Genomic DNA, 26,059 nt, shown 5'->3' on the forward strand with positions numbered 1-26,059 from the left:
GGGTCTTCCCTGCACAAGTTTGTTTGGTTGATGCTTTTGTTATTTGTTTGCTTTTAAATGGGAAAACTGTGTTATAACCAAAGCTTTGGAAGTCTCTCAGTACATATTGTCTCTTTGGACTCATGAGCATCAGCAATACAAAAATAGTTATGCAATTGTCTTCATCTGTGACGCGGATTAAGGCTTGGGTGGTTTTGGTTTTGTTTTGTTGATTTTTTTTGTTTTGTTTTGTTTTGTTTTGTTTTGTTTTGTTTTTCCCCCGGTATTTTGCTATGTTTTTTTACTGTATTATGTGTGAAAGTTGTATTCTCTCCCTACATTTTAAATTATTTTACCCTCCAGGCATATTTCTGGATAAGGCATTTTAAATAGCTATGTAACAACCAGGCTAAATATTTCAGTGGGTGGAGAAATTAGTTTGAGAAATTGACTTTCAAAACTGTCTTCCTAGAGCAGGATTTTAAGCTTCCCTTAAACACAGCTTTAGCTTTACGTATCACCAGAAGATAAATGTACAGTGTTGGAGAACTGTCACTGAACCAACCTATTTTGAAACTTTGAGTAGAAAATAAAAAACTAACTAATAGGTAACAACATTAATTCCCAGACCAAAGCTGTTTATTCAGTCAGTGTGTGCAAAACACTTTGAACATGTATTAGGTCTGATCCTATTGTTGATATTTTACTGCTTTTTTAATGACTTTTCTGACTGCTCAGTGAATCTCCTGTGATTGCAACTGTGGAATCAGATAACTACATGCATTTATATCCACTCACAAACTGCCTCAAATATTTCTGCTTCCAGAAACAGCTATGCTTACTCTCCTCTGCCCCTTCTGGGTCTCCCTGCTGGGCAGTTACAGAAGCAGAGGAACAACATTAGGTGAACCATTTGCTTTCAGACCTTGTCTCCTCCTAGTCTTCTTGACCTCTCCCTCTCCCCCCCCCTCTCTCTCTCTCTCTCTCTCCTCCTCTTTATTTTATTTTATTTTATTTTATTTTATTTTATTTTATTTTATTTTATTTTATTTTATTTTATTTTATTTTATTTTATTTTATTTTATTTTATTTTATTTTATTTTATCATTTCATTTCATTTCATTTCATTTCATTTTTATTCCCCCTGATGACAGCAACAGAAAGATGTTGCTTTACTCAACCCTTGTTCCTACTTCAGGCCTACCTCATTTTTTTTATTTTTTTTTTTTCTCCTGTGTCCTCTCTGTTTCCCTGTTTTAATATTCCCTGTTATTGGATGACAGGTCTGCCAAATGGAGATCTCAGTTGCTAGTTGCTCCCTTTCTATATGCCCCTTAATTCTCTTATGATCACAGTGAACTCAAAATTATCATGACTGACCACATGATTAACAGTGCACCAGAATGCATCGTGGCTTTATTGTCTGACTCCCTTTCTTAAAAATTAAACTCCAGGGTAAGGATACCTTGAGAAATATATTTAAAACATCACTTTATAATTTTATTTATGAGAGTACTGAAAGTGATACTGACAACATTGTCTTCCAAGTGTAGCCCTCATGAAGTTTTCCACAACAGGAACATACTTTAGAAAGAGGCACACTTTAAATAGAAAAGTGACTTCATCATCTGAAGGTGACAAACCAAACCAACTGCACAAACTCTTCAGCTCTTGGTTCCTTTTGTGCAGTATGCTTGCAGGAGCTCACACATACTGTAAGAGAAATGGTCTGCCTTGACTGTGACTCACTTTCTTAGCTAATATAAATTGTTCTGAACAGTATGTAAGATATACTCGAAAGTCTGATTCTTATTTTTAATAAGAATATTGTATTTATAAAGATGTGCAATCCTTTTAAGATCGATGCAGCTTTCACAATAAGTGAAATCATAATATAACATCTTGAATATAAAGATTAATTGGAGGAAGAACAGTGTGCTTTTATAATGAAAATAGCAGAATTGAGCAGAACAGTTAAAGAATCTCCCAGTGAAAAAATATAAACCCTTCTTTCCTAGAAAACATTTTCAAGAAATGCATGTAGTAGAGACTGAAATTATCTAAGATAGGTCATTTGCAGCTTGCCCAGACAGCTAATGTGTTCTTTGGTCACTCCTCTCCCACAGCAGTCAATGTCATTGCAATAGATGACAAGAGCTGCTACTATTCTAGGTGAAAATGCATGTTTTATCATGGGAAAAACCTCTGAAATCCAAATTAATAACAAAACTCAATGCCAGACAATTCTTGCAGATATAGCCCCCCAATTTTTAAGCTTTAAATTCATAGGACTCACCACTTTAAACAATAGCAGAACTTGTACTGAATTTTATTAAAGTTTCTAATTGAAATAACATAACATTTATGTGGTTAATGTCAAGAAAAACGTACAAGTTAAAATTTAGAAATTGTATGGCATAGAAATAACAGATTTCAGGTCACACCTTCTATTCATTAAACATTTTATAAATAATTTACAAGGGACCCCTCTGGAATCCTTCGAGATAGACATCAGCTTAGTGTAGTGCTTTGCAGCTGAATGGTAGATTTTGCTTATGTATTTCCAAAATTCTTTTAAAAAATCTCTCTGAGCTAGCTGTAACATGGGGTGCTGGGCAACCCTCAACACCTTGCATTTCCATCCAGTCTAGTGCAAGAAGCTGTGTGACAGGATTCATGCAGAAACATGAACTCTGCAACAAGTTTGATGTTTTCAAACCAGCAAAACTCAGAAATAAAACCAGAAATAAATTGCCTTCTTAAATAAAATTAGTATAATTTAATGTCCTTAGTATTTCATAGGTGATTAAAGCCTGCAATTGGACAGCACTGTAATTTGTACTCTTGCATGAAGCTTTTGGAAATTGGTGAAAATGAAATTGAATTTGTCAGATTTTATAAAAACTTTTTTAAAAAAAAAACATATTTCACATAAGCACCTTGGTTTTCTTTGTACAGTAAAAAGCACAGTCTGCCAAAGTTCCACTGGTATTTCATCTTAATTCCTGCAGAAATAAGAGTGGAAATTTCCATAAAGTTGATTCAATAAACACATGTTGAAATTGAATCATTAATCTCTATAATGTATCTTATTCTTTGTCTAACCACAAATGCTTTAACATGTATTTAGCTGATTTAGTTTAATAACTAGAAAAAGCAGAGTGAACACATATTTTGGTTTAAATGGAATTAGCATATCTTAAATGAAAATTTTGTAAATTTGAAAAAAAAAAACAAAACACAAAAAACACCACAAAAAAAAAAACCTTCAGCTGACCATTGCAGCAGTTTAATTTAAAATTTGAAATTGATTTATGTATAATCTATGTCAATATTTTACTAGTTATTGAAGTTGGTTTCTCATCTGTGAAATGAAAAACATGCATCTACATTCTGGGAAGTGTTGAAGATATATTAACTAACATTTGCAAGGCAGTCAGATACGATGGTGATTTTTTGGCATATTAAAGAATTTTCCTATGAAGTAATGGGACTTAAAATCCTATGGGCTGTACAGTACAAAATATACACAGCTATCAGTTGATAGATGTCATCCTTGTCACCACTAGAATAAAAGCTGATAACTGTTACACATTTTTTCCAAAATTAATGTGACAGAAAAATTATTACCTCCATCCTTTCCTGGGACAAAGGACTTGCACAAGACATTTTCTTTACTTCAAGGACAGCTAACCAAATACAGATTTTAGTTAACTTGAATGTATGGAGACCTTTCTCCCAACTTTCAGAGCCCAAGGAATATTCTTCTGCTTTTCTCAAAAATTTAAAGGAGTATTTTGCTTTTGTTTTATTCTGCAGTAAGTCGTGTCATTTTGTAGCCTTGATTAACCCTCCTAAAATGTTTGGAGATCTCTGATCCTTAATGGCCTAAAAGGATAGGATTGTTTTTACTGGTTTTTGAAGGTGTATTTTATCAGACTATTTTATACATTGTAATGAAGTCTAAATATACGCTGTATTTGTGAATTATAGAGAAATAATTATAGGTTAATTTGATTATTTGCAATAACAAGTAAAGATGTCAGGTGTAAATCTTTAGCTTTAATGTTTAAGTTAACTACTATTTCATTTGTCCCTCTACTTCACAGCTTCCAGAGAATGAAGATTTTGATAGTGATTGATTTTGTCCTTGCAGCTAGCCTGACGGATACTATTGCGAGCTCTGTAAGTTCTACTCCTTAAGTTTATGTTTAGAGTTTCTTCTAAATAAAGAAGAACTTCTCTAGTCCTTACAGTGTATCTCAGCTAGATCTGATGGCAGAACCTTTGACGGAAAAGATTAGAATACAAAACAAATCCAGAAGACTGGGGAAATAGCCTCTACCAGTGTTCAGTGGAGACAAGTTTCTGATAAGGAATGACAAAACAGGAGCATAAATATACAATGGCTGAGCAATAGCACTGGAGAAAGTAATCCAGTCAGTTTGTGACTGGATCCAACATGGAGAAAGAGGCAATAGAATACCTTTACTAAAAAGTTATCACATAATGCGTTAACATGAACATTGTAGAGGATGCACTGAAGGCAGTTATTGCACTGAAGGCAGTTATTGCTTCCATTCCATGGTAATGCTAACTCAGAATAACAGCTTCAGTTTTGAGTAACGTACCTACAGAAAGGAAAACACAGCTCGTGTCTCACAAGCTTGGTGGCTGCAGCAGTGCTATGCTGATACAAAGCATGAAGAATGTTTCTATCCTCTTCTACCTGGTCCACTGGCCTTAGGACTTTCCCTCAAATCAGATCCACAGCTTCACTGTCTTACTTGTTGCCATGTTACTACGTTGTAGCTCACAGTGAGAAACAATGAACACAACTCCTTTGATTCTGGCTTCCCAGACTTTCTACTACTTATTTTGTGTCTCCAACAGAAAAACAGAAACACATTTATTCAACCACTTAAAATAGTCGTAACCTTATCAGTCCTGTACTGCCTGTCTTGGCTGTCCTTTCTAGTTTAATATTCAAGTCCTAATTGGCAGGGACCTTGGAGACTGAATTGTTTTTTCATAATTGCCTCTGTGGAAGTGGTTGTCAAATTTACAACTAGGTAAGCATAACTGTTTGTGGCTGTCTTAGGAAAGCCTTTTGTTTAGAAAAGTAGCTCTACAGGGAGAAAATAGGTAGGATGCACCTGCCTCTGCACCTTTGCTTACTGAAGAAAAAAAAAAATGATTTTTATAGAAACCTACTGAGAAAAAGGCAATACAATGAAATACATTTGATTTATTTTGATTTTTTATTTTTCAGTTGGAATATTATGGGCTGTGGCTGACTGTGACTGAGAGCTGGGAACATTCTGAAATTCCTCTCTAAGTTTTCATATTTAATCTCTCTAAAATACTATTCTCATTTGAGGTATTCTTTAAGCTCATTTAAATTCTAAAAATACAGGAAAAAGCACCTCAAAGAAAGAGTTGGTATTTTTGTAGCTTTCATAAATTATTCTAAATATAATTTGTAGCATCGGTTTTAATGAAAGGACATTGGCTGCTAAATAGCCCTCACGATAATGAAATAAAAAAAAGAATGTGAATGCGTACTAATTGCAGCAGCTGCTTAAATATGGAACCATGTGTCCAAGAGCAGAGCTGTCAGCAACAGTTAGATAATTGCTTCTCAATGTGTAGTACAAACAGTTGCTTCACTGAAACAGAGAGAACAGGTCGTGTTCAGTCTAGTTTCAGTGGGCACTACTGTCCAATAGAGAAAGTCATGGTCAAATTCACATTTTCTAGAGTATTTCACTATTATATTTGCTTTACTTTGATCCATATCTAACAAAAGGAATAGCAGTAAGTTATAGCTGCTAACTCTTACACTGTAACCCTAGGGTACCTTTTGCTTCTGTATTACTCTAGCTGTGCACTGGTTTAACCTCAATGATTTTAAAAGAGTTATCCTGTGACAAAGCGGAGTAGTACATGCAAAGAGCAATCTTGTGACATGCAAATCTAAAAGCCACATCGATCCACCTTGAAAGTTACACAGCTAACTTGGGATTGTCCCATGGGGAAAATACATCTGGGATTCCAAATATGAGAATTGCAGTGTTGCTGTTCAGCAGCAAAGCATAACAGGAACTGGTGTTCACAGCAGGAGATAGCAATGAGAAGACTTGAGTCAGGGAGAGAAAGCAAAATATCAGGTACAAGTACCGTTCAAGGTTGCTTTCAAGACTAATTCTGTTAAATCATTTGTTTCTTGTGGTGTACTTAGTACTGTTCATGGTTTCTTTATTGTCACCTAGTACTTAGTCACCTAGTCAGCATCAGGAGCTTAAATCTTTTGCAACAGGAAATTATGATGTATAATGTAAATATGTTATTTCTTACCCTATAGCAAGTGTGCAGTCTGTAAAGAGGATGAGAATCAGTTCGATGTTACTTTTCCATTTTCATGAAAAAATTCACAATTTTTAAGTAAACAAAATGAAAAGATAACTTTAAAATACAAAGTTAAGAATAATATTTGGAGATACAGACTGGGTGGTTTTAATTTGATTAAAAGGAACAGACCTTTTATGGCAGCACATGAAGTAGTGTCACATTAAAGGTAGATGGCAAGTTTTTCTAAGGTACAATAAGGCTTTTTGGAGATCTGTACTTTGCTATATAATTTCAAAAAAGTAGGAGAATGGCTGTCAGCAGTACAGGTAGGCAGAATGATACATTTTCACTAGACCTGAAAAAAAAAACACAGTTGCCTGTAGCTTTCCCTCCTCAAAAGCACAGACTTTAACTTTCACTTTAAGTGAAAATAGCTCTTCATAGTTCAGACCCTGCCACATGGGAAAAAAACTATCTACCTGAGGTCTTGCTTACGACATTGCAGGGGCCTGGTTGCAGGGGCCAGCATTTCCAGGATAACTGAAGTCTCTCCTGTTTTTTATTACCATTTTCTCCAAAGCTGTGCGTACTGAGGTAAGACTGATAAAGGCCAACCTCCTCAGTAAACAAAAGCATGGTAGCTCCTTTATAACTTACTATGATTAAGATTAATATTTCATCTGAAAACTTTTTTTTTTTTTTAACTCACTCTTTCTCAACCCACCTATATATCTGTCCAGTTCCCATTCATTTTCTGTGTGCACTCAGGAGCAGGCTGAGAATTTGCAGAGAACTTTCTCTTCTGAATGGCTCAGAATGGCTCTACTCTTTTTTTTTTTTTTTTTTTTTTTGTGAAAGATTTATGTGAAGCTGCAGATACAAGCTAAAATAATCATCCTAGAAAGACTTTCTTTGTAATATGCAGCATGTAGCACACTTGTCATTACTTATGGTCGAATAACCTATAAGCCTCTGTAGAAAGTGTGTACATGCATGTATTTATTTTTCTTCTTAATTTCCCTGCTAGGAAAAAAAAAATAAAATAAAAATAAAAGAGGGCATGTTAGGGATCTTGTATAGCTATCAACAACCAAAACAGATTTTCAAGGGAGTATTCTTAAATAGCATAGGAATTTAGGGATATTAGGTCACGGGCTGCTTTTGTTTTATTTCCTTCCCAAAATTTTAGTGTTTGGTAAATTGTGCATCTCACTTACAGCTCCTCCTTGTGGTCAAGCACCTTCAAGGCTTCTCAGGACCTAGTAGGAAGCAGACAGTCAGAGCCTGCAGACAAACCTGTTGACACAGCCGGCTGACATGGGCAGCCCAGCCCCAGAGAGGCAGCCAAACCTTTTCCTCTCAGACAGGTCACCGACAAACTGCCTAGTCCTGCCGCATGTATATTCCCCATTCTTTTATTCCACTGTATATATTAGATGGCACTTAAACAGCCATCTGATACACTGCAGAAATACTCAGAGCAGAGGCCCCTAATCAGGTTTGTTTGCAAAGACAGCAAGTGTAATCAACACGTTTTTCAATGAGACTGGACATTACAGTCAAATGGGACATAATGGCTAGGAAGCATTTGAATGAACTCACGGACATACAGTACTCTCCTGAAATTTGTCAAGTTCATTTGCCTATGTTGAAAATGAATTCTATCCTCTGTATTCAAAAAGCAAAGGGGTTTGGACATCAGCAACACTTATTTCTATCAGAAATGACATCATAGTGATGACACTGTTCATAGAGATGTTTCTCAACAGTAGCAGAAGTTCTGCTTTTTAACTAGTACCAGAAATTACTTATAAGTCCATATGTGTTGATCATAAAATGTGATTTCTTATTAATACTGTTAGTTTAATTTGAGTTTGCTCTTAGAGTTGTGGTGAGGTACTAATGGTACTTCAAGGAAGTCAGTCCAACCAGAACCATGCCTGTGCTGCACAGAAATGTACAGAATGGTACCAGCTTTTCACATAGACAAAAATAAATAAATAAATCACTGCAGCAAGAAAGTGACAAGAACCATATTGATGGTAGTTTTCATGGAAAATACATGAGGCCTGAGCCTGGTACAAAATTATGCTGATGCCAGTGGAGCTTCACATCAGTATGCTGCTTCAGATCTCTCATTCAGCGTGATAGGGCAATGTTCTAAGATATCAGCTCTTCCATATGGATGGCAAGTGTTACAGGTCTACATTCAAATAATGTTGCCCTATGAATAAGGTTGTACCAATTTAGAACTGCTGTATATTTGATCTCGCCTATCAGATTTCCAAAAGGTTGCTCTCTGATTTTACTTTTACAGTGCTGGTTGTGCTCTCATGCAAACACCATAGCTACTAAACTATTTGCTCATATAAAGTTGCAGACACAATGTTACTGATACAAAACCTCATGTCACGTTTGTAGAATGTATCATAAAATCCCAGAGGCTTTCCCCTCCCTTTTGAAATCAAATTTGTTTATTATGTATTTGAAACTGTACAAGCTGTTGTAATTTAAGCTCCCTAGCTCAGGCCATAGCCTTACCATAGCCATTAATCTAAAAAATAAATAAATAAATATATTGCTCTGTATACATTGAACAAGTCAGAATTTGGGACTGTTATTTCAGCTCTCCTGTGTCATATATCACTATGTGCAGTGAGTGGAAGGTATCACTGTATTAAAATCATCCCATCTCCGTTACTCCGCATGGTAAGATAGGAGTACAGGTCATAGCACGATACCGACTTTAAGTTTTAAACTCTTATTTTTCATGCATATTTGCAGTTTCTTAGGGGCTATTTAATTTAGTGTGCCAAAAAGAGCTTGAAACTTTACAATGTTTATGTTGGCAATGTTAAGATCCTTATCGTAAGAAGTGTGTAATCAAAAAGCACTTGAAAATGAACAATGAAATTGAAAAGGTATCAGCATGGACTGCATTTCTTTAAAACTCTGGCAGTTTTGGAACCCGCACCATGTTGGTAGGAAGCCTCACTGGAAAGTAAATCTCTGTGCATGATGAGGTGATAGAGAATAAACAATCTGTATGCTAGTGTTTTTATGGAGTCTCCTCTGTGTGTTTCTAGAGAGAGCTGGTAGCTTAGCTGATAAAGAGAGGGTCTCTTTGCAAAGCTGGTGTGGTTGGATACTCTATAGCGTACTAAATCAGTTAAAGTAGAGGTAACAACTAAGGTGGAAGACAAAATAGTATCTCTAGGGAATTAAGACAAAAATGCTTTGTTCAAGTTAATTATTTTTTTTTCTCTACACGTTAAACTTGACAAAAAAATACTGATTTTACAATAGGATGCATTTTCATTTTTAGGATCTACAGAACTGTTTTCGAGAGCAGATACGACTTCAGGCCCAGGTGAGACTTCTGGAACATCGTGTGAAACAGCAGCAGTTAAAAATTATACAGCTTTTAGAGAAGAAAGAGATACAGTACAGTGACAGAGGAGATGAAAACAGTGCCATTGACTTGGGAGGAAAAAGACAGTATTCAGGTTAGAAATGAAGCTATTCTTTTCATTTCCGTTCATTGTAGTGATACCCAGAAGCTTTAGCACAATTAGACCCATTGACATATTGTTTTGCAGCTCACAGAAAATGGTTTGTTTAAAGCACAGTATTCAGCTGTTACCTAGGCCTGTGTTCATCCCACATAGTATAAATCAAATCTGGATTGAAGAGGTTTATTTATTGATTAATAGCACATAATTAAAAAGCAATCAGTGAAAAATTCATTTAGAATCAGTATCAGCAATGCAACTGATAATAGTTTGGTGATATCCCAGTTGTTTTTTAATCTGGTTGACGATCAACTTCAGTAAATTTCATCACTGATAATTCACCGTTTCACATTATCATTTTAGAGGCAACCATCATCTCAGAAAAGATAGTTTCAGATATTGTGCTCACACACAGAGCTTGTAAACTCACATTCCTATAATGTCAGTGGTTATCTTGGTCATGTTACCACCAGGGGGTTGTACAGGCACCCTGACATCTATGATAACTCAGAAGAAAGTCATGCTTGCTACGAAGAGCTATACCTTTCAAGTGGTTGGAAGGAGAATGTGGTAAAATGGTTTCCTTTTACTTTTTGTTTATTTTAAGTGAGACATCATGATGGAAAAAATATATTACACAGTAGCTGTATGATCTACTTTGTCTCTTGATTTCTTAATAGATTTTAAGATGGCATTTTGACAGACAAAGCCCAAAAGGATTTTAGGGGCTTAGCTATCTTTTGACTGCTTTTGCAGTCTTTTCTTTCTCAGCTGCAAACAGTAGTAAGGTTTCAATTGATGTTTCTCTCAGTATAAGAGAGAACTGTTTAAAGGAATACTATAAATAAAAAATAATACCTAACCATAAGATGCTAGTATAGTTAACAATACCAATAATAATAATAATAATAATAATAATAGCAATAGATAATTCTAGTGGCCTGTTCCTCATAAAATGAAACCATTTGTAGACTATGCTGGTTATGGGGAAAATATGGCTTTTGTGGTTTTGCACATTGAAAAGGACTGGTTTCTGTTACAAAAAGGCAAATCATGCTAAAGAATTGCAAGTACAGCACCTCTGCAACCCTGAAGCTTTTGAGCATTCCCATCTAAGAAATTCCTAATGAATTATTAATTATCTCCTAAATGTGGTAAAACTGTTGTTGTGCTATAGAACATACTCGTCCTAATAACTCTTAGAGTTACATCCCAAATGATTTAGTTTAATACAGGTAAGGCAGATGAACTAAATGACCAGGAAGGTCTCAGAGGACGGAGAGATTACTAAATACAACTACCTTAAATTTACAGTGTTCTTCCAACAGAACATTTTGAAAACTGGCATGTAGAAGTAGAAGCTGTTCAGTACACCATTACTAATCTTTCCCATTTTAAGATGCTTAACTGCCAAAAATTGGCAGCATATTACAGTCTTAGGTCAAATTGCTAACAGACCAAGGGATATTAAAATGTCTTTGGTATTCTGTGTTATCACCAGTAAAGATGTTCTCCATCAGAATCGTACTTTTATTCCTTTAACATTGGGGTATAGTGTTATAATTGCTAACCCAAAATGAATGTTTGAATCTAGTTTGAAAGCTGAGAGTTTGATTCTACTTGCAGAATAGTTTAAAGAAGGAGTTTTAGAAATTATTTGAAAGGCAATGGGATTAAAGAAGTAATATATTAGAGACTCTTGTTGTACAAGAGACAGCAATATCCCAACATATATTAAGTCCTCCATACTCTGCTAATTAAGTAACTCATTCAAAAATAGGATGTCTCTGCAAAATAGGAAAAATCATGAACCAGATGGACACATGGCTAGCAATTTAATGACCTTACTTAACTGGAACTTAAGATGCTCAACATCCAAGTCCAAACCCCAAACTGATAAAGACACTCAAAACAAAACACCTGCCATGCACAATCCTCTTGTTTAATACAATAGGTGTGTGAGCTCTGATCTGTAAAGTCCCTGAAGCATCCATGTTTACACAAATAAGCCTGCAATTGTGATATCTGGATCTCTTATATTCTTTATGTTGCAAAACTGTGACTGAGTGAGGTTCAGCTCCAGACTTCACAGTTTCTAAAATACTGGGTTTAAGTTGTTTTTATTCTGGTGGTGATCTAGTCTCTCTGCAGTGGAAGAAGGCAGTGTGTTAATCCGTCATTGCTGGAGTGAGGTCCAAGTTCATCTAAAATAATAAAAAAATCCCAAACAATAGCTGGATTGAAAAATACAATTTGGGGGTCTGATTCTTGGATGGCGTTGCTTTCTAGTTGTCCAGCACTAGAGAGTCCTAACTTCTATAAGTTTTAATAGGCTTGCTTGAATATACTTGTAGTATTTATGCTTCTGGAAGAAATCACAACATAAACCAAGGCATCACATATAATAAAACACCATTAAAATAAAATTGAAAGCAGTTATGAGTTTGACTTGAAATTTTATTTATATATTTATTTACATATTCAGCGTCCTAGAAGACTTTTTTATTATTATGGTTGACTTATTTTTTACTGGAAAAAAATATTAAAACCACATTCAGATGAATGTCTTTTTCCTTTGTCCTCTGTTTATTTTCTTAAAATGTGATTCTGGATAACAAATCTAAGTTCTTGTTTTCAGTTTCTGCTGATTCTTCTCCATCCTCCCCCTCCCCCCCCCCCCCTTTTTTTTTTACTTTTACTTTTACTTTTTTTTTACTATAGCTTGGTAAATGTTTTTCCCCATTGATATTGCATTATTTCATTCAAGCTGCTGTAGCATTTTAATGTCAACAGAGCTGGATAATTTGGAATTAGACAATGAGGAAGGAATTCCATATATATACCTGCTTAAGATTAAAATGCACTTAGGTATTTTGCTAACCTACTAAGAAAAATAATGGACACCAAAAAACGTATTTCTACAAGGCAGTCAAACATTCTCTACAAAGACATCTTGGTTGTCCTTTAAAGGGTGTATTTTTTTTATTTTTTTTTTCCCTCTTATGATTTGTTCAAATCCTGGCATAGCTATTTGTTTTCATTATAAACTGTTTATTTTTTTCTATGTCTAATCTTCACTGATGTTTTCACTAAGAAGAAATATAATAGTTCACAAAGTTCCAATATGGCCTGGAAGTTCAGCCAACACGTTCATAATGCATTCAGGGAAAATCTTGCAGTTAATAAGCTCTACTTTTGCCAGGAAAAACAGAAATGTTGAAAATTATACATCTTTTCTGTATGACTGCTTGATGGTACGTACTGATTACATATAAACAAAGAATTCCTTTCATTTCTTAGCTCCTAGAGGAAAAAAGATTATGCAATTACATTGCTGTTACATTTTCATGAGCTCTAAATTCTGTCATTGCTTTCATTAAAACCAACCCAAACCAGACTTAAAAATTAGTATCAAGCCGAAGTGGTATGATTTTAGACATACATTGGGCTTTTAGGGGGATAGTCTTCTGTGTATATTTGCACCTCTTTGATACAAGGGATAACAGTATCAGGTCCAGCAATTGTTTCCTCTTTCTAACACTGGTGATTCCATTCTCTCCTGTTCGGCAGTTCTTCTGGGGACTGACACAGAAGCACATCTTTGTTTTTGAAGATTACCGAGTGGTTTATATGTAGAGAAATTCTATGATTGTAACAGGATTCGAATGTGGATTATACCACTGTAAATTGGAAGTGGCGCCACCTAAACCAGAGGAATTATTTTGCTAGTTGAGTGAAGACAGAAATAATAGTGTTTTATGGTGGAAAAAAAGATTCTTTCACAGAAATGTCAAAATAATTATAGCTCAATAAAGTTTTAAAGCAACATAAATAGAAGAAAATGCCAAAAAGTCATAAAAAAATGTATTTGCAGAGGTATTTGCTTTCTATTAGCCAGGTTCATATGTGACTTTACCTGACATGGCTTGATTTCTTTCATTGACTTGTTTTCTGGTTTTGTCAGTAAGTATAGGATTAAAAGAACTGTGTCCAATGGATGTTTTATGAACAGATTGTGCTGAAATCTACAACGATGGCCACAAGCAAAGTGGATTTTATAAGATGAAACCTATCCAGAGTCCTAATGAATTCCTGGCCTTCTGTGACATGTCTGAAGGGGGTGGTTGGACTGTTTTTCAGAGGCGTTCTGATGGCAGCCAGAATTTTGATAGGTAGGTACTAGACTTGGTCATTAAAACTGGAAACAAAGTGGAGAAACATAAAACCAGATGGAACTAAGTTAAACATTAACTTTAGAATTATATGAAGTTATTATGTCAGATAAAAAGTAGGAACAGTTATGCTGTGGAACAGCCTCCAGATGAGGTATCACTTCTGGCTCTGTCACAAACTGTCTGTATGATCCAAAACAATTCTCCTAGGTCAAGTCAACAAAGTATTTAAGATCTAATTTCACACTCTTCATAGCATGCATCTTGTTGGACTTGGTGCAGTGTGCACAATGTTAGACAGAAAGATAAATCAATACAATGTCCTTGAAATAGGAAGACATCTCTTTTAGTCTTTTTCTGACTAGTGCATTTTACATAAGGACATTTCAATGTCAAATGAATTAACTATTTTTGGAGCAAGGACTCTTAATGCCAAGCAAAGGACTACCTTGTGATTTGCAAATAGTAAAAATGTAAAAAGTATGTAAAATGTAAAGAGTATGCAAGCTGTATTCTGGAAATAAAATACCATTGGCACACAAGTATGAGAGAAACCCATCATGAAGTAATTTGTATTTCATAGTAAAATGCCTCCAGGGAAGATAAAATGTGTGAGCACTTGATATGTGGACATGTAAGCTCCTTACCTTTGCCAAGACTCAAACATTTAGAGGGAATGCCCAGAAGTGAAATTTTTATATAATATATATATATGCAAATATTAGAAGCAAGAAGAAGGTTTGTAGGACATCTGTTTTGTCCAATTTGCATTTCAGATATCTACATCCTTATGCGGATCTAAGGCTTATTCAGCCTGGAGAAGAGAGGGATTCAGTAGGACCCAATAGCAACCTGTCATCCTACAAGGAGATCACTAAGAAAACTGAGTTGTTTGAGAAATCCTTGAAAAAATAGGCTTCTCACAATAGCATCTCTTGGGTGTATGAGAGACAGTGCACATAAATTGAAAGAAAGAGTTCAGGCCAGATATAAGGAAAATCTTTTTCACTGTGAGAATGATCAGGCAGGTTGCCCAAAGGGGATGTGAAGTCTCTTCAAGACCTGACTGGACAAAGCCCTGAGTTACCTGGTCTGATCTCATGACTGACCCTGCCTTAAGCTGGATATTGGAGTAGACGACCTCCCAAGGTTTTCCTTCAGGTCAAAATATTCAGTGATCTATGATTGTATGATAAAATAAATATTCAAACATACTTCTTTGGTTACTCAAATTAGTAATTTATGCTCCTTTTCAGAGGCTGGACTGACTATGAAGAAGGCTTTGGAAATTTTGTTTTGACAAATGGTGAATATTGGCTTGGAAATAAAAATCTTCATTACTTGACCAGTCAAGGTAAGATTTGTATTGTGACAATAATCTTCTATTGTTTCTGATTCTTTGTTCTTTCCAGGCCATTTTTTTGTTAGCACAAATCTTGAATTGTGTTGTTTGTCTGCGTGGACCTCCCCAAAGTTTCAGAACAAAATACATTTGAATATGTATTGAATATGTATATAAATCTGTATTGGAATAATTCTAAATTTTTCGAAGATGAAGCATGTGAATAAATAGAAACATAGCAAGATATGCTTTAATGAGCATAAAGAAAAAAAAAAACACATAATATGCTGTGATGATACAGATAAGATTCGTGATAAAAACATAATGAGTATTTTAATATTCTACTGTAATGCTCTGCTCTGAGAAGTAGTGAGATTGGCTAGTTTAACAAAAATAATTTTTATTGTCATTTCTTAAGGGAACTATACTTTAAGAATTGATCTAACTGATTTTGAAGGAGAACGGCGTTTTGCACAATATACAAGATTTGGAGTTGCCAGTGAAGAGGTAATTAAATATTAAATAATAACTGGGAGTTTTACTGAAAATGTAGATTCTATAGACAGAGACACTAAATATACATGTTCCTTTATTTTCATAAAGATTTATTTAGAGCCTTATTAATTTGTATTCTTTCTTACAAATGCTTGCAATTTTCAAATATGTAACAATAGTCATTTATATGGATATACTGATTTCATTCTTTCTGTAAGTTGGGTGAATTATTTGTTCTAGAAGTCATGGATAAAAGCATTTTTCCGTTTTCATTTATATTTCTAACAATAATGGTACACAATGTTCTGATTTGTTAATAGGTACTGAAAACTAACTCTAATGTTTTTATGTTGCTTATGCACAAAGTTATTGACAAATTTTACCCTGGTAAGCATCTGTACAGTCCCTTGTTAGCTAGCATGCAGTGCTTAAGTGCCATGACAATTCTGGGCATATCAATAGTAGCGAATGGAACAATAGAACAGGTTAGTTTCTTCTGTGTGGTTTCACTCTCTGATGTGCTAAAAGCTAAAAGCTACATTGGATTACTTTTTTTTTTTTTTTTTCACTTTTTTCATTAGCATTCTTATGAGATGAACTGTGGTGAATATTCTGGCACAGCTGGTGATTCCCTGACAGGGGGGTTTCATCCTGAAGTAAAATGGTGGGCTGATCATCGAGGAATGAAATTCAGTACTCGAGACAGGGACAATGACAACTATGAAGGCAACTGTGCTGAAGAGGAAAAGGCTGGTTGGTGGTTTAACAGGTATTTTAATTTCATAACTGAATTATCAACTATTCTACTTTGTATGTATTCATACAATAATAACATACAGTCAAAGACAGGATATGCATTGTTTATTGTAATTGCAATCCGTCCTTGACCCCTACCAGAGATCTCAGTGCTGATAGGACCAAGACCCGCATTAGAAGTGCCAATACATACTGAACAACTCAAGGTGTCTGTGAAATTTGCCATTTCGTTTGCATTTCATTGCCTGTTTGCCATGGGCTTTGGCCACCTTTGTTCTCAGACAGTAAGGAGGACACAATTTTGTCCCTTTAAGGTAACCAGTGTTTACACAAGTAGGTCATGTAGAGTTTGCAGACGTATCCCTGCTGTACTTCATTCCTGCATTTCTCCTTTGTTTCACTAGACTAGATGCAGCAGCACTGACGAATGTCTGATGAGTTAAGCTAGTGCTGGGTTAATAAACCATAGTTTTTTCACCTCAGTTCACAGCATTTCATTCTTGTTATCCTTTCTATATCAAGATGGGAATGCATCCACTCAGTTTCTCTCAGTGCACATGACTGGGCTAAGAGGAAAAAAATAAATTAATAGGGTTCAGTAAAAGAATTTTAAGACAATCCCTAAATACAAAATAGCAATTCAAAAGAAAGGATAAACCTTAGCACTGCCTGTATAGGCAACTATGTTGTTTCACATAATTAATTAGATAAATCTAGCCATAAAGAGAAACGATGTAATGTATCTGTGTAATAGATAGCTTTAAAATACAGCTCTGGGAAGCATAGTACTCTCTCACTGTGATCTCAGTTGACTTGGCAGGAACTGCCAGGCTGGATCAACTCCATTGTTTCCCTCTGTTGTGTCATCCTTTGTATCTGTTTTTTAACTCCTCATTTTCCAAATTCTTTTTCAATAAGTAGTCTTAAGCTGTGACCAGTTTAGCTGATAATGAGGTAGCTATTACCCCAGTGTTTCACAATTAATTAATTATTTAAGTATATTTCAGGGATGGTAGGTTGGCAGATTATTTGAGAAATATAGAAAAAAATCACACGTAGACATTTATTTTTTTTCAGTTTTCATAAAGGATAAGACGTAAAAGAGAAAAGCAATTGTGCTGGAGATACTTTTCCAATGAAATCAGAACTTTTGTGGATTTAGAGGAATGTCTAGACTTCAAATAGCACAAAACTGTGATACCATGACATGGAGTTTATTAACAGAGAATCATCAATCACTTATAGTCAACTACATATTTTTTTTGTCTTGTATAAACTTTCTTTTTATTTTTCATTTATTTTTTTAAAATATCAGATTGGTCCGACCAGAAAAGTGATCCCTTTGCAATACTAACTACATGGCATAATTGACAGTTATGAATACCTTGTAGTTGGTGCTACATAACTACTAAAGATAGCTGACTCCTACCAGGCTAGTTCCTATTATGGCTGTGTGTCTGACACTGTTAAAGGGACAGTCTGTCTGGATAATGAAAGTGAGTGACTAGTAGTGTTATTCCACTGTCTTGCTACTGGCTTTTTTAATGTTAAACTTAAAAAACTGAATCCTGCAAAATACTAGAGATTTTTGCTATTCTGAAATCCTACCCAAAAGAACAGCGCTGGCAGACCCAGAGAAAGGAAAGCACCAAGAACACGAATATGTCATGCACAGATTAGCAAACATAGAAGGAATTAGTGTTCTTGGCTGGTTTGTATAGGAGCTCGCAGCTAGGCAGGAATTTTCTGTAGCCAGCTCTATGCTATCTGGACTAATGAAATATAGAAATGCCCAGATAATATGAATACCAAGGGACGTGATACAAGTGAGGCACAGGAAATAGCACATATCTCATTTAAACCCACTGGTCTTGCTCCAGCTCTGCACTTGTTAACTTGGACTTCTGCAGCAGAACGGTCTCTCTGCGTGACTTTGTAAGCAGAGATTTGCAGCTTGGATGCAAGTCCCCAGAGCTACCTTCTTGCTGGTACTACACCCAGTTCATAGGGCTTCCTTCATCCAAGATGCTGCACAGATCAGTAGGTTCACAATGGGAAAGTAAGAGCTAATGAGTCTGTTTGGACATGAGCACGTTGTCTCCCCCAGCACTCCCAGTTCTCCCAGAGAAGCAACCCCATCTCTCTGCATATACAGTTAGTATATAACTCAGATAAAATGTCTGTGGATAATTGGGAGTTGACTGTGCCTCTGAAACTATTGCTGTGCAGTTTTTTGCTTTAAAAAATAGCCTATCAGAAAGAAAAGAGGAACATAGGCTAACTCTAAGGTGATTATTGACTTGTGAGTAATGGATGTTGCTTCATATCATTGCATGCCAATTATTTCTTTAGTATGTCCAGTTACTTCAGCCTGTATCTAGTCTATTACAGAATACTGCATATTCTTCGTCTTAATGCCTCCCAGCACTAATTACAAGTTAGTACTGGCTCATATTACTGGCGATAAAATCAACTTTTGACTGTTTCCAATAGAAGAAGTAGAAGAAAGGATTCCGTTGATCTAGATACCTCTTATCAATTATGATCCTTCTACCAAAATGTTTTGATTTAAAGTAAATAAAGTGCCTGCTCAGTGCAGGATTTGAATGGCTAGAAAGGCTGTGACAGCTCTCATACAAGTTTGTCCTTATCAAAAATGAAGTCACTTTTGATATCTTCAGTTTATTCTCAACCAGCTTATTACCAAAATCCAGCTTAAAACTTGTAAGCAGTAAATAAGCATATATGTAAGAGAATTTTCCTATGAGATTTTTATCACTGTTTCTATTTCAGTTCTCAAAACCTGTTGTTAATAAAGTGTAAGCAAAGCCAAAGGGACTAGCATTTGCCAGTAATAATATCCATTTGGACTGTTTCTGTTTTAATATTTTCTGAAGTCTGCTTTGGAAATCCATTGTGGTGTGGGACAGTTAGATATTAACAACACTAATAACAAAATACTGAATTGGCAGATAAGCAAAGCAGCTTTATTAATGTGTGCTGCAGAAGAAACAACCATTTTGCTTTCCATATATACACAAGGATCTAAATTTCCTCCCTTCTCATAGAAATGCCAAATGAGTATCAAGATTGTGGTGGTATCTAGTCAAGCCTTTTGGGTTTTGATAGCTTTTAGTAGCATTTTTAACTACTGTAACAACATTTCTATTTCAGTGTGTCTAACAGCCAGAAAGAATGTAGTTTGTATAATCCAATAAAATGCCAGCTCTGATGATCCAGTGAAGTGGTACATATATGTTTAATTAGCTATAATAATATTATTGTTATTAATTGTTAACAATAAAAAGCATCACTATTTCTTTCCTAGAGTTTTGCTTGTTGTATGCTTTGCTGCTACACATGACCTGAAGGACTCTGAAATCACTCTCCATTGAAACAGATTAGCAGGCAAAACTCAGAGACCTACTGATGTCAGAAAACTTGTAGAAAACGTAGAAATAACTTTTTGTTTCAAAGATGGTATAAGCACTTGCAATTGTCCCCTAATTAAACTCTTCACGTGTAGAGGAACTGAAGTCCACAAATGTAAATTTTTGCAGCTGTCAGACTGGGCTGTTAACAACATAGTGACTTTTTGATTTGCAGAGAAATTACAAATGCTCTCCACTTTTGGACAAGAGGACTTATTTATGTTTTCCTTTACTTTTCCACCAGGTGTCACTCAGCCAACCTGAATGGTTTGTACTACAAAGGCCCCTATACTGCGAAGACGGACAATGGAATTGTTTGGTACACTTGGCATGGGTGGTGGTATTCTCTGAAATCTGTTGTAATGAAGGTCAGACCAGCAGACTTTGAACCTAATATTGTTTAAGTATTTTATTAAGACGATTTGTCCAGTTAATCTTTCAGCAAATCAATCCAAACTAAAACGGATGGGCAGATTTTTGCTTCTCATATATGCTTATATAAATCTGGAATAATTCCTCTGCAACTAAAAGCTTTATGAGACATAAATCAGAAGAGAATCTGGCCTATGAATTCATAGATACAAACACTACTGCTAATATGTCTATGGGTTTGTTTGTTGTTTTTTTAAAAGGCAGAGTTTGCCTAGGAATAAGGACATCTTTGTAAGCATGGAGTATTTTTGTCTTGGAACAGGTTGCACAGAGAGGGTGTGGATGCTCCATCCCTGGAGGTGTCCAAGGCCAGGCTGGATGGGGCTTTGGGCAACCGGATCTAGTGGGTGGCATCTCTGCCCATGGCAGGAGGGTTGGAGTTGGATAATCTTAAAGATCCCCTCCAACCCAAGCCATTCTGTGATTCGATGATTTTATGAAAAGTGCCTACAAATCCTTTAACTTTTTTAATAGAAAAATATATTGTCACTGTCATGTCTCAAAAATTAAAATGAATTGTATGCATTGCACACAAAAAATTATCTAAATAGAACCTTAAGGTTGGTTTACTCAGTGGATGTACTTTCTCTAGAATGAACCAAGGCTTTAGAAGAAAGCTGTTGTCTGTAAATGCCTCTGATTCCTTCTATTTGTTGCATGTGTTGTGTACAGAACATATATAAAAAACATAAAGAATGATGCAGGAAACTAGAGGAAGAGAAGGGATGCTACTAGGCAAGAATCAAATGAGTTTCTAGAGATTTCATTTAAATCAAAGATTTTCAGATGGTCAGTAATTATGCCTTTCTTCTTTCTGGTAACCAGATAGATATCCTGGACTTTAGTATATTGACATTTTGGAGTTTACCAAAAGGTTTAATAACAAAAGCTGCAACTAATTTTAATGTGAGCTATGCTTTGAACATAATGCATGTGTAGAGGGAATTATGTTTCACGTGCAGTCTGGAATCTGGCGTTTAGCAGTTCTTAGCGCTTGATTCCATAAATCCTTACTATCTTTACGTACCTGTTAACTTCCACAGCTCTCACAGTTTGAATGCCCTGTTCAGTCAGTTCTAAGTGGTTCTGCTTCTAAGCCTCTATCTTCTCCTTTTCTTCTGTCTTTCTCTTGGCTCTCTGGGCTTTTCCCCTTCTCAAGCTACAGATCCACATTATTCTTGTACAAGAAAAATCATAAGAGAAATTCTGCCTATCCATAGCTTTTGTGCCTAGCACCACAGTAGACTGTAATAGCCAATAATAATAAAAAATACTGGTTGATGCATTCTGCCATGGAGAAGGATAGACACACTCGCTAGAAAGTTACCTGATGAAATGTAATCCATTTCAGCTGAGCAGATAAGAATGATGATTTTATAAAACACGTGGATCTGAGCCAAATTTAGACACTTTTCTTTTCCTGCTTTCACAAAACAGATGCTACTTTTGTGGTTGGACTATAAATCTATCTCCTCCTGTCCAAATACAGTATTTGAACCTCAAGACGATTTTCAGTCAAGATTAACATAATAACTTTTGGCAATCTACCAGCCATCTCACATCTATATTTATATGAATACATGTCAGCCGAATGAGAACTCCCTGCATAGCCTTTGTTCCTTCCATTTCCATTCTCTAAAAACAGAAGTTGGGTGAGAATCCTTGAAATAAGTGCTTGGAATAAGGGATGCAGAATCTGTAGAACAACTGGGGAAAAAAAGAGAGGTTCATATAAAACAGTACCTCACTCACTGAAATAAATTACATCTAACCAGAAAATGGAAGTTAAGAAAAAACGGGGTTGAGGCAGCTAAAAAGAAAATTGTCCTGTAAAAATAACATTGATAAACATTTGGAATACAGAGATTTTTCAGTCTGAGCTTTTTGTGGTAATAGGAGGTTTTCTAGATCATACAGCCTTTTTCTTAATGTATCAAGAGATACTCTGCTAGAGATTTCTAGTTTTTAGCACATTCCTGTATCCCTGCACGAGAGGAACAATGGATAGCTCTATAATTGCTTATCTGAAGCCTTGGTTAAAAAGTTAAACCAAGTTAAATTCTCTATCTGACAAGAAGACACCCTAGCCTCTGTATGTATGGGTGTGTATACATATATATGAATATGTACATGTATATATTCAGCATTCGATGTCTGATATGTATCCAATCTAATTAGAGAATTCTAAATATGTTCCTGCATAACTCTGGGAGCAAGTCTATAGGTTTGGGTCATTAAAAACACAATGGGAGTTTTGGAGTGGTTTAAAAACATATAAGTACAGTATTTTGTATCATGATTTTCAAGTTATTTTGCTACTCTAGGAGGAGAAATATTTAATTCCTTGCAAAAACATGGATAACATTATGTTGAAATTGTAAAAACAGTCTTAATTTTTCACAGGAAAATGGAAAGATTAGCTCATATATTTGGAGAGTATTAAGACAGATCACATAACAATTTAAATGAAAGACATAGAAGATTTAAGGACAACAAAGTTGGATGTCTAGCACGGACTTTTGCTAATGTGTACAAATTGTTCTCATAAAATCTGCAGTATTTTTGTTGTTGTTTGTGGCAACATAAATCCATCCTCTTTGCTTATGAGAATGTTAATGACATCTTCCAGCTGAGTGAGGGGTGGAATATAATTATTATACTCTGATGTAAAATTTGACCCCCTTTTCTATATTGGAAATCATAAAATGGAGGAACAAATCTTTCTTTGTACATCTCAAAATGCATTTATACATTTATTTGGACTGAATGCTCTTCAGAATAATGTCTTTGGCATCCTAGCTGTCTGAAAAGCACCTAGCATATTGCTAGCAATACACAAATACAGTTTTTAATTCCTACCATCTCTATGGTCTTTTGTTGCTCCATGGCATTTTGGCTCTATGGCTTTTTCTCTGTTGATCCTTTTGGTTACATGTGAAAGAGGAGTTGTAATTCAAAATGGTCATATAACTGTTCTCAGATAAACAACCGCTTTATTTTCAAAGAGGAAATTTAAATACCTTCTGGAAAGGAGATTACAGCATAGAAGACCAGCCACGAGTATTCTTTTATTTGCCTGGCATGTCCTGTTGGTAATTATTTATTTCCTTAACAAGTATGAACATGTTGTAGGGGAATCTTTATTCTTACAAGATAGAAGAGCAAAGGCCAGGTTTTTTTTTTTTTTTTTTTTTTTTTTTTTTTTATTGTTGTTGTTCAGGCATTAGAACAACATAATAACTCCCAAATAGCTGAAGATGAATGCATATCTCTTGATATAAATCATATAACCCAAAAGAAAAGGAAGAAGAATCAAGGAAATAACAAGGAAACTGTTTTGTCAGTGATGATTTCATAAAGAACATAATCATAGCTACAAGCAACATGCAGTCAGAAGTGCCTCTTCTTGTAATACTTGTTCAAGGGAAACATCTTTATATTTTCAGTTGTCTAGTTCCATTTTCTTCCATTTGCTAAACATTTTGGATATTAAAACAATGGAAACCACAGCCCAGGTGAATTAAATGGGTGGTAAAAGAGCCCTATGTGTTACAACAGTTGTTTTTGCTACAACATTTAGTACACGCTGACAATGAGCTGAGGCCTACTTCTGACCTGCTTCTTTTCCAGGAGACTCGTCTCTTCAGCTCTACTGTCTGTGTCTCCCCAGCATCCCCCACACTGCTATTTCTAACACCAGCTCTTGAACCTCTTCTCTGCTCTGTCAAAGCTACTTCTTGCTGTTAGCAAAATGGTATACATATCCAGAAAAACAAATTGAACCACAGCTTGCCACATCCATTAACATTCCTATCATGGTTCTTTAATTTACTCCTCATTAGCTCAAGAATGAAAATGCAACTTTTTATACTTTTTTTTTTCACTTTTTTTTTTTTTTTTTCCCTAGCTTCAGTAGTAGGTGCTCTTTGGCAGTTGTGAAAGAGGTAGAAAGAGCAGAAAAAATAGCCAGGAAAGTATTCTGTATCTAGATTTTCAAACATGTCTACCTATTTCTGTCTTGTTTTCTTGTTTGCTTTTTGTTCGTTTCTTTCTTTGTTTGTTTTAATTGACTATTAAAGTTTAAAGTAGAAAGCAAAAACCAGAGCTATTCAACACCAGGAGGTACTTTGAAATAAGTATGACTGTGTGCTTGCTGTTTCCTTAGAGTGTCTGAGAGCTGGGAAATCAGCAAGGTTTCAAGCATTCAGCCAAACTCCATGTGCAACAGATGCTTAGAGAGAGAGGATTTCTCATTTTCTGTTAGTTACAATGTTTGTTCACCTTCTACATAAGAAGAGAATGTGAAACCTTACAGTGACAGTGGCTCTTCAACGCTCTATTACCTTTTGCTGAAAACATAGCATTCATGAAAAATCATCTTTTTGAATTCTCTGGGGCCCTTTTCAACCTTTGTTTAGTGCAGAATGCAATCCAGCTTGTCATCACTACATCTTCAGTTAACTAAGACAGTTCCTCTTAATCCTACCCTAATGCTAAATAGATCACATCAAAAAGAGTGTTGATATTCAAATATTGATTAATCAACCCTGGGACTGAAATCATGTATTTATTTGCTTCCAGAAGAATCAAAATATGGCCTTTGCAAAACCAAAACAAATCAAACAAACAAAACAGGAAAACAAACAAACAAATAAAAAACCTGTAGCTCACTTTTCTCTGCAGTTCCTCAGCAATTAACGGTAAGTCTTTTCCCTGTCTCCTACAGAATCTCAGCTTCCTCCAATTCTTCATTTCTTAATGACAATCAAATCTTCAATCTCACCCATTAGTCACGATTTGCATACACAACCGGTGAATGCTCAGCTAAAGGAACCTGGCTAGCTGAGGCTCTGCGGAAGCCGAGCAAAGGCTTTGAGGAACTAAATGGTGCACTCAAGTCACTTAAAATGGCAGTTAGATCTCTAAATCTGGTGAGAGAATTAATGTCCAACGTGGTTTATAGCTAGATTGGACTGTGTTGTTGTAATGAATGTATCACCCAGCACTGTGGGCAGCAAGATAAACAACTTCCTCTTACAAGTACATGTTTCTCACAAATGATTACCCAAATTTCCGTGCTTCCAGCATTGATTTCCAGAGCTGAAGGTCCCAAGTAATTATATTGCCACAGGAGCCACTGGGCTGGCTCCTTCTACAACATGAGAAATGTTCAAATTAAATTAGATAAACACAGTCAAGTGACATAGGAGCAGAAGGACTTTTATGTTAGGGATATCCTGCACTAGATGGTGCTCTGTACTTGTTGTATTTTCTCAGGCAATATCACATTTGTAGACTAGTGCAAACATTTCTCCCCCGATAAGTTATGTAAATAATTAAGTCGCAGAAAACAAGCACAAAATGTTTAATTGAATATAGTCTTTAAATCATACATGAGATCCTAAGGTTACCAAAACCATATGGAAATTCACAGAATCTAATTATCTGTAAGTATGGTACTTTTAGGCAGCTAAATTGTGGTCTCTGTAATTTAGAAAGCCTCCTATTATGAAGTAGTTAACATCTGCTGATTAGCAAACAGAAAAAAACCTGCAAGTTCCAAACAGTGCCCAAATGAATGTATCTGCA

At 35.5% G+C, this 26,059-nt stretch overlaps 1 protein-coding gene across 3 annotated transcripts in view; it reads left to right on the top strand.

Moving 5' to 3' along the window:
• Nucleotides 1-24,009, top strand: part of FGL1 (fibrinogen like 1) — a 28,392-nt gene extending 4,383 nt beyond the window's left edge. For all 3 annotated transcript variants that reach the window (XM_068681492.1, XM_068681491.1, XM_068681493.1), the window contains exons 2-8: nt 4,089-4,164; nt 9,656-9,836; nt 13,855-14,014; nt 15,271-15,368; nt 15,775-15,863; nt 16,433-16,620; nt 20,283-24,009. In XM_068681492.1, the coding sequence (XP_068537593.1) occupies nt 4,099-4,164; nt 9,656-9,836; nt 13,855-14,014; nt 15,271-15,368; nt 15,775-15,863; nt 16,433-16,620; nt 20,283-20,442 (942 nt within the window). In that variant the 5' untranslated portion in view covers nt 4,089-4,098 and the 3' untranslated portion in view covers nt 20,443-24,009. The remainder of the gene's footprint in view (nt 1-4,088; nt 4,165-9,655; nt 9,837-13,854; nt 14,015-15,270; nt 15,369-15,774; nt 15,864-16,432; nt 16,621-20,282) is intronic.
• The last annotated feature ends 2,050 nt before the right edge of the window (nt 24,010-26,059 follow it).

This window comes from Anas acuta, chromosome 4 (assembly GCF_963932015.1).
Source record: "Anas acuta chromosome 4, bAnaAcu1.1, whole genome shotgun sequence".
NCBI lineage: Eukaryota > Metazoa > Chordata > Aves > Anseriformes > Anatidae > Anas > Anas acuta.